The following is a 9,821-nucleotide window of genomic DNA, read 5'->3' as shown; positions in this document are numbered from 1 at the left end:
TTTTGTTCTCGTTGTGACCATTTTACTGGGCTTCTTTATGAGTTTGACAACGTGAATGGTTTGAATTTGAAGATAAGGTTTCGTTTTATTTAAATGTGTTTTTCTTTTGTAATGCATTTTGTTTATAGTCTGCTTATTTTCTCCTTCCGTCTGCTTGCAGGGTTGTTGCTTTGTCTTTGTTGTTTAACTGTTTGTGGGGGTGGCTACTTCCAGTTTGCAAGGAATTTTTGACGGTGCTCTGTCATTTTCAAGCCGTGAATGGTTTGAATTTGCAAGGTAAATTCTGGTTATATTTATATTCTTTCTCGTTTTGTAATGCATTTTTTTGGAATCTGTTGTGCAGATTTTTGCAAATAGCTTTTGTTTTACTTAAATTTATTTTTGTTTTGTAATGCATTTTTTTTATATGCTTATTTTCTCCTCCCGTGTGCTTGCAGGGTTGTGGCTTTGTTTATGTTGTTTAACTGTTTGTGGGTGTGGCTACTTCCAATTTGGAAGGCATTTTCAAGGCTGCTTTGTGAGTTTCACACTGTGCATGCTTTGAATTTGCAAGGTAAGTTTGGCCGCTTGCAACCCTAAAATTTAATTTCTTTCATTGTTGTAGGCAATATTTCGCTCTGCAAATTTTTGCATGAGGTTGTATATAGTCGTGGACTTATGTTTTGTTCTGGTTGTGTTTGTTTTATTGCGCTCCTTTGTGAGCTTCACGGCTTGAATGGTTTGAATTTGTAATGTAAGAAATTTATTTAAATTTGTTTTGGTTTTGTAATAGATTAAATCTATACTCTACTTATTTTCTGCTTTCGTGTGCTTGCAGGATTATTTTATTTGTTTATGTTCTTTAACTGTTTGAATTTGCAAGGTAAGTTCGCATTTTATTTAGATTCTTTATGGCCGCTTGGAACCCTAAAATCTAATTTGTTTTGTTGTTGTCGGCAATATTTCGGTTTGCAAATTTTCGCATAAGGTTGCATATAGTCGTCGAGTTAGGTTTTGTTCTGGTTGTGATTGTTTTATTGGGCTCCCTTGTGACCTTCATGCTGTGAATGGTTTGAATTTTTAAGGTAAGCTTTGGTTTTTTTAATAAAAAAATTGGTCTTGTATTGCATTTTTTTATAGTGTGCTTATTTTCTCGTTTCGTGTGCTTGCAGGGTTGTTACTTTGTCTATGTTATTTAATTGTTTGTGGGTGTGACTACTTCCAGTTTCCAAGGTGTTTTCGCATAACTTTGGATATAGTTTTTGAGTTAGGTTTTGTTGTGGCTCTGACTGAATGGTTTGAATTTGCAAGGTAAGTTCTGGTTTTAGTTAGATTCTTTTTTGTTTTGTAATGCATTTTTTTATAGTCTGCTTATTTCCCGGTTTGGTGTAGTTGCAAGGTTGGTACTTTGTGCATTTTGTTGTAGGTTAAAAGGGTTTTTGTTGGGTTTTGTTGTTTGCTTGTTTTTGAGGTTCTCGTCGTTAATGGTTTTACGTTGCTAGGTACTTGTTTAGTTTATTTTTTAAGTTTTCAAAATTCATAATGCATTATTTGATAGTGTCCTTATTTTTGGCCGTGGTGTGGTTGCTGGGTTGTTACTTTGGTTATGTTATTTAACTGTTTGTGGACGTGATTACTTTGAGTCTGCAACGTCTCTGTTCACTTTCACAGGTATTTAGGTTTTGACCATTCTGTTGCCAATTAAATTCTGGTCTAGGTTGAAATAATTTTAGTTTGGTTTTGGATTTTGCGGATATTTTTATTGTCTGCACTAATGCCAACGTTCTTTATGGCTGCTTGCAACCCTACAATGTAATTTCTTTTGTTGTTCTCAAGAATATTTTGCTATGAAAATTTTCACCGAATGTTCAGTATTGAATTTCAAGTTTTTCAAATTTGTAGTGCTTTATTTTATAGGGTGTTTATTTTTTTTGCACGGTGTACTTGCAGGGTTGTGACTTTGTTTATGTTATTTAACTGTTTGTTGTCTTGACTACATACATATATGCATAGGCGTGTATAAATTAAATGATCTTGTCCCTCCAGTACGTTCGTGTTCATTACCTTGCCTGTGTGGTGACGTGTGCTCTGTTTCTGAAACAATGTTGTCTTTAATGATTTCGTCCCTGAGGCTGTGCGTGAATGTCGATGTTCTTTATGTGTGCAAAGATTAACAAATTGTTAGAGTACCAATATATGTATATATATATACATATATATGTATGCATATACACATGTACGTGTATATATACATGCACATATATATACACATGATGTACATATATATATAATAGTTTTTCTTAGAATGCATTGTAGTGTTGATATATGTATATATATACATGTTTGTATATGCATGTATACATGTATATAAATATACACATGTACGCATATATATATATATATATATATATATATATATATATATATATATATATATATATATATATGCATGTATGTATATATACACGTGTGTATGTATATGTATATAGGGTTTTATTAAATCTTTGTTTTAATAACTATGTTCTAAAGTGTGTAGGATTTATTGATACAAGTTTGCGTTGTAGTCTCAAAGTAGTCACGTCCACAAACAATTAAATAACATAAACAAAGTATTTATATAATTATTTTCGTTAGAATACTTTGTAGTGCTGATATATGTATATGTACATACCCATATATACATATGTCTATATATATGTATATAGGGTTTTATTAAATCTTTGTTTTAATAACTCCATTCTAAAGTGTGTAGGATTTGTTGATACAAGTCTGCGTTGTAGTCTGAAAGTAGTCACATACACAAACAGTTAAATAACATAAATAAACTATATATATAATTGTCTTTCTTAGAATGCTTTGTAGTGCTGATATATGTATGTGTACATACACATATGTACATATATATATACATGTATGTATAGGCATGTATACATGTATATAAATACACACATGTTCACACACACACACACATATATATATGCATGTATGTACATATAGACATGTGTGTATGTATATATACATAGGGTACTCTGTGTTGTAGTCTGAAAGTAGTTACGCGCATAAATAGTTAAATAACATAAACAAAGTAGCAAGCCTGTAAGCATCAAGGAATTTTTACAGTGCCAACACTTCTATATAAATCTATATATATATCAATATCAATATCAATTTATCTTACTGAATAAAACCTTCGTGTGCACACAGCAGTAATCACATATATACCCTTGTAGATTAACACCACTCCAACATGAATGTTAGTAAATAGCTACCTTGGAGAGTAAAATACTTACAACAACAAGAAAACGGTTATGTTGCAGTGAGTAGCTTACAAACCCCATCAAGTAAACACTCACAGCCAAAAGAAAACCTAACTCGACAACTAAATTGAATGTTACAAGAAAATTTACAGAGAAAAATACTTACAACAACAACAAAACAGATTACATTTTATAGTTTCAAGCGCCCATAACAAACTAAGAACCCTGCAAGTGCAGCACACACAAAAAAAAGCACAATATACATGGTCAAATAGTTAAACGAAGTGACAACCCTGCAAGGACACGGAAGGAGAAAATAAGCAGACTATAAAAAAAATGCATTACAAAACAAAAAAGAATTTAAATAAAACCAAAGCTTACATTGCAAATTCAAACCATTCATGGCGTGAAGCTCACAAAGAAACCCAATAAAACAGTCGCAACCAGAACAAAACCTAACTCCACGACTATATACAACCTCATGCGAAAATTTGCAGAGCGAAATATTGCCTACAACAATTAAACTGCAAGTAGCCATGCCCACAAATAGTTAAACAACATAAACAAAGCCACAACCCTGCAAGCACACGGGAGGAGAAAATAAGTAGAATATAAAAAAAATGCATTACAAAACAAAAATAAATTTAAATAAAATGAAAGCTATTTCCAAAAATTTGCACAATAGATTCCAAAAAAATGCTTTACAAAAGAAAAAAGAATATAAATATAACCAGTATTTACCTTGCAAATTCAAACCATTCACAGCTTGAAACTGACAGAGCAGCCTCAAAAATGCCTTGTGTAGTCACATAAATCTGTCCACTTAATTAAATGAATACTTAGTATTTATTTGATTATTTAACCATCAATTAATAATTAATTAAATTAATATTTAATTAATTCATCTTAACCCTATTCTCCTATTAATTAAATAAATTATTCAATTTATTTGATTTAATTCACTTAACCAAATTCAGACCATTAATTAAATAAATAAATCATATTTATTTAATTAAATCTTCTCTCACATTTAAATAAATTAATATTTATTTAAAACCCCCAAAATCCCACCTCTCACATTTAAATAAATAAATCATTTATTTAAAATCACCTTTATCCTCCACCCACTTGCATTTTCCTACAAATACAAGTTGCACAATTATTTTAAATAAATAATTTATTTAAATCACCTTTATCCTCCACCCACTTGTATTTTCCTACAAAAGCAAGTTGCACAACTATTTTAAATAAATTATTTATTTAAAATCCTATTTATCCTCACCCACTTGAAACCTTTAATGGTTTCCCTTAAAGTAGTCAAACTTGATGGCTTTAAAGTCTTCAAACTTGATGGCTTCCTTCTATAGTCTTCTTAAGACTTTAATGGTTTTCCTTAAAGTCTTCAAGCCTTTAATGGTTTCCCTCAAAGTCTTCAAGCATTTTAAATGCTTTATCTTCTTTTTCTCATTTAAATAAATTAATATTTATTTAAATATTTATCCAAATTCAACTTACACCATTTAATTGAAATAAATGATTTTATTTTAATTGAAAATACCAAAATTTCTCCCACTTGCATTTTCCTACAAAATCCACTTGTATGCCTAAACCCCTTCTAGATTCTTCTAAACCCTTCCTAATTAGCCTAAATCCATCCCTTAAATATTGTCACATTCCTAAGCAAATTGGAGTCACTTCTCAAAGACTCCAAAGTCTTTGAAAAGCAATTAATGCTTTGTGTGTTCAACAAATTAACCCTCAAAGTCTTGGATAACCTTTGAAAGCTTTCAACCTTCAACCACTTAATCCCCAAAGTCTCCAATAACCATTAATGGTTAATTCAACCCTCCCACATGGTTAAAACATTTGTTTTGACTCAACCTCTACCCAACCCAAAGGTCTCATCAGGCCATTAATGCTTTGACCATGATTATCTCTTAAACATTTGCACAAAGGTTTATCCTTGGATTAACTCTTAATCCAACGGGTAATCTTAGTTTAGACTTGACCCTTACCTTCTAGATAACCATGAGGTCCTCTCAGGCCTTTAATGCCTCCAACCTCTTCTCTCAACCCAATCCTATGTTGACACTTGTCACCATTTTATTGGTGCCAATTGTGCACATGGATCCCCAACTTTCAAACTTGGCCCTTGATTAAACCATTCAATCTTAACCTTTCATTTCCCCATTTCTTCTATAAATAGAACCCTTCTCCTCAAGCAAAAGAGAAGCATTTTAGAGTATTGTTGTTATACTGGCATTAGCATAGAGCTTTTTCATAGCATCACTATCTACTCTAGCATAGTATTTAGCTTTTCATTTCATATTTGAAGCTTAGTATTAAATCTCAATCCTCCATAAGCATCCATAGTGCAAAAAGCTGCTGAGAGCTACACTCATTTGGGACTTGGAGAGGAGAGGAACAAGGGAGGAGCAACTATGAGCATCTTGATTAGCTATTTCATTTTATGTTTATATGCTTTCTATTTCATGCTTAATATCTCTCTTGATATGCCTGTTTAGGATAATCTTTTGTTGCTAACACTAACGTTTGTTTCTTGTGCTCTTGTGTGTGTTGCCATCAAACAGGTTTTCTAATCCTTTTTGCAGAGCATCACCTTGCAAACTGGAAGTACCCACCCACACAAACAGTTAAACAACAGAAACAAAGCAACAACCTTGCAAGTAGACAGACAAATTTTAATAAAATGAAACCTTACCTTTGAAATTGAAACCATTCACGCTGTCAAACTCACAAAGAAGCCCAGTAAAACAGTCACAATGAGAACAAAGCCTAACAACCTTATGCTAAAATTTCCAGAGCAAAATATTGCTGACAACAACAAAACAAATTAGATTTTAGGGTTGCAAGCAGCCATAAAGAACGTCGACATTCGTGCACAGCCTTGGGGACAAAATCATTAAAGACAGCGTCGCTTCGGAAACAGAGCGCACACATGGAGACGACCGCAACCGAGGCACACGTCAACACAAAGTAAAACCCTTTTAACCTACAACAGAATACACACAAATCAAAAATGTTTTCATAGCAGGATTATACATTTTGCACAGGAAAACATTAAACACAACGTTGCTTCACAAAATATTTGGTCAGACTCATGCAAATCAGATAACTGACTTTGTGCACATGAAGGCTTTTAATCACCAAGATAAATAACCACTAACAAATGTTCCATATTTAGAACATTAATATATTGCAATTGATGTCTATAATTTTGATTTTGTGACCACCTTATTGCATAACATAGTTACATTTTTTACTTTACTAATAATAAATTCTCATATTATATATATATATATATATATATATATATATATATATATATATATATATATATACACACACACATACTCTAAAATAAATGCAACTAAGCACTTGTCTTGCAGAGTGAAAGCTTTTTAAGTTGACTCATTGGTCAATTTACAAAACTTAAAGTATTAACCTAATTATTACAAGTTTTTATAATCAGTTAATAGTAAATTCATTCTAATTCACAAAAAAAAAAAGTGATCCACTTAAAGATTTGTTGTATTATTCTTGTATGTTCACTTTTTTTAGTAATGCATTTCCACTTTGTCATTCCAACAGAAAACAACCACACTTACACAATCAAATTTCAGAATAAATAGAAGATTGAAAGCAACAGAGAGCATCAACAATGTAATTGAAAGCATGTTGCAAGAAAGAAACAAGTTAAAGAGCAACCTCAGAAAGATAATTGACCACTACGAACATAAATCACCAAACCAAACAACAATCAACCTCTCTACATCTTGTACTGCTGTAACAACCATGCATAGTATTGAATTAGCACCTTTACCAATACCAAGTACTGAACAATTAGATGATCCAACGGTTGTTTTCACATTAGGAGATAGAGTATTTAAATGGACTGATAATGAGCTTGGATGTGTTGCTTGGCTTGATCCTGTGTTGTAATTATTCAATGTTTAAAAAGTTACATTCATATTTTGGTTAAGATTCGAAACAGACAGAAGCATCCCATATTTTCAAAGATCTTTGATGAGATGAACTCATATTTTGTTAATATGCTCTCAAATATGTAAATCATGATGTCATACTTTATGTTTTTTAAGCTTATCAGCATATGCCCAATTATCATTTTCAATGCATGTTTCAATCACATTATGATCAATTCATTACCATTTGAAACAAAAAATAAACTGTAACAACGTTAGTCTAAACTTAGTTAATTTTGCTCTGCTTGTGCATATATACCTTTGATAAGCTTACATCATGTTGTGATTGTATTCTAATATAAGAACTACAATTCATCATGCTTATAATTTACTTTTAATTCTCAAAAGGTATATATGCACAATGGCATCTTCTGCAGCCACCTCTGAATCGATAGACCACTCCACTATTGATAATTTGGTAAGCTAAATTATCAAAGCTTTTCAAAATACAAAGCTTTTATGCTCTTTTTTTGGACAATTCATCTCTCTTTTCCATACCATCCTTTTCATTACTACATGCATCCTTTTTTCATAGCATAGTGCAAAAGTAAATGCATACTCTATAGATAACATAGCTTGATTACATACTTTACTAACACAAGCTTTACATTAACAAGTAAGGAAACATATAAGCTGCTTGCCGTTAAAATTAAATCCTCTATATTCATATTATTTTTTGTAGGCAAAAACCCAAGAGTATGTCCCTACCCCTTTTGCAATTCAATCTATCAATGTTGGGGATGACCTTCCTTTAGCATTGCTACAAGTTTTGTCATTTCAGAAAATGCAGAACAACACAGATGATACTGACAGACATAAATTAGTGTTATCTGATGGCACATACATGCAGTTGGCAATCTTGCCTTCTTAATATGCTACTCTGATAGATTCAAATATTCTAAAAATAGGCACGATAGTCCAGTTATCGAGTTATACATGCCGATACATATGGAACACAAGGTAGGAAATCAACTATGGTTATTAAATACAATATGTTTCATCTTTTTTTAATTTTGTTTATGTATAATCAACAGTAATTTAAAAAGAAGTCTTTTGTTTTCACAGGACTATTGTAATACTTAGTCTGGAAGTGAAAAAAAGTGATTTCCAATTCTTTGGTAAACCAGTATACCCGTTCAAAGAACAATAACTAGAAATGATGTCTGAGGACAGATCATCAACATCTAAACGATCTCTTCAATTTACCACTGAATTGCCATCCCCGCAAACAACAACTTCTGAAAATATAAGCCCTATCAAAACTTTGAATCCATACCAAAATAAATGAACAATCAAAGGGAGAGTTACTCATAAATGCCCTATTAAGGCATATAACACAGCCACAAAAAATGGCCATGTGTTTAGCTTTGACATTGTTGATTGTGAAGATTCTGAAATTAGAATTACATGTTTTGATGAGATAGCTAAGTTACACTCTAACCGTGTGGACATAGGTTCACATTATCTTATTTCAAAGGGATCTATTAAGAAGGCAAATGCAAGGTACAACAAACTAAATAGTCATTTAGAAATCACCTTGTTTGATGCATCCATACTGAAACGCTGCACCAACGAAGAACAAGCAGATCAACAAGGTCCTCCTTTCATGCCCATTAATGAATTGTTTCATCTAACAAATAACATGTTGGTTGACAGAATTGACCTTGTTCTATATGTTGGAGATATCATTCCAATACACAGGAAAGATGGCAGTCAAACACACAAACGTGTTGTGAAAATTAGTGATCTATCTAATTCAACAATTGACATCAACCTATGGGGTCCAATGGCAGAACAAAAAGGCCTAGAATTGAAAAATATGTTGATCAATGATAGTTTGGTTATCCTTGCTTTACGTAATTCTCGTGTTGGCTATTTCAATGGGAAGCTTATAAACATAACAGCTGCAACCATATTACATATCAACCCAACTTTTCTAGAAGCAGAGCTTCTAATGTTAAGAGGAAAGGACCCTTTGCTTGTTGTACCCTTTGTTGCAGAAACTATCCACATAGATGGTAAATATAGTAGAATGACTATTTCTTCAATTCGTGAGCAAATGAGCATCAAACCAGAAACAATTCAAACAACTTTGCTAGCCGTTCTGCGCTTTTTAAACGTAACTGACCAAAATTTATATTACGCAACCTGTCCACTAATAATCAATGGAAGGCCTTGCAAGAAAAAATGTACACATCAAGTTGATGATTCTCTGTTTTGCTCTAGATGTCAAATGACTATGCAAGACTATAATTATAGTTACCTCTTGCCACTAAAGTTACAAGATGCCACAGGTACTCTATGGGCCATTGCATTTGATGAGGGTAGCATTCACTTGCTACACAAAACTGTAAAACAACTTTGTGCACTACAAAATGATGCAACAACAACAGAGACAGCTTGCTCAGTGATTAAGAGACTACTGTCATGTCACTATTCATTCACACTGTCGGTTTCCACTGAGACATATAATTCAGAATCAAAGATGAAAGTGACAGTCAATAAAGTCTCTCCTGTTGACTTCAAAGCTGAGTGTCATGCACTACTTCCAGAAATTAATCATCTAAGTACACAGACTTAG

General features: G+C 32.4%; 1 protein-coding gene across 1 annotated transcript; it reads left to right on the top strand.

The window, feature by feature from the left end:
* Positions 1 to 453: 453 nt before the first annotated feature.
* LOC131031306 (replication protein A 70 kDa DNA-binding subunit E-like) lies at positions 454 to 9,821 on the top strand. The gene is made up of 4 exons (XM_057962396.2): positions 454 to 553; positions 1,152 to 1,290; positions 1,538 to 1,650; positions 8,629 to 9,821. Exons 1-4 carry the CDS (start codon positions 454 to 456, stop codon positions 9,819 to 9,821), a joined length of 1,545 nt encoding a protein of 514 aa, XP_057818379.2.

Source organism: Cryptomeria japonica, chromosome 5 (genome assembly GCF_030272615.1).
Source record: "Cryptomeria japonica chromosome 5, Sugi_1.0, whole genome shotgun sequence".
Taxonomy (NCBI): domain Eukaryota; kingdom Viridiplantae; phylum Streptophyta; class Pinopsida; order Cupressales; family Cupressaceae; genus Cryptomeria; species Cryptomeria japonica.
This window is presented reverse-complemented; position numbering and strand designations above follow the sequence as displayed.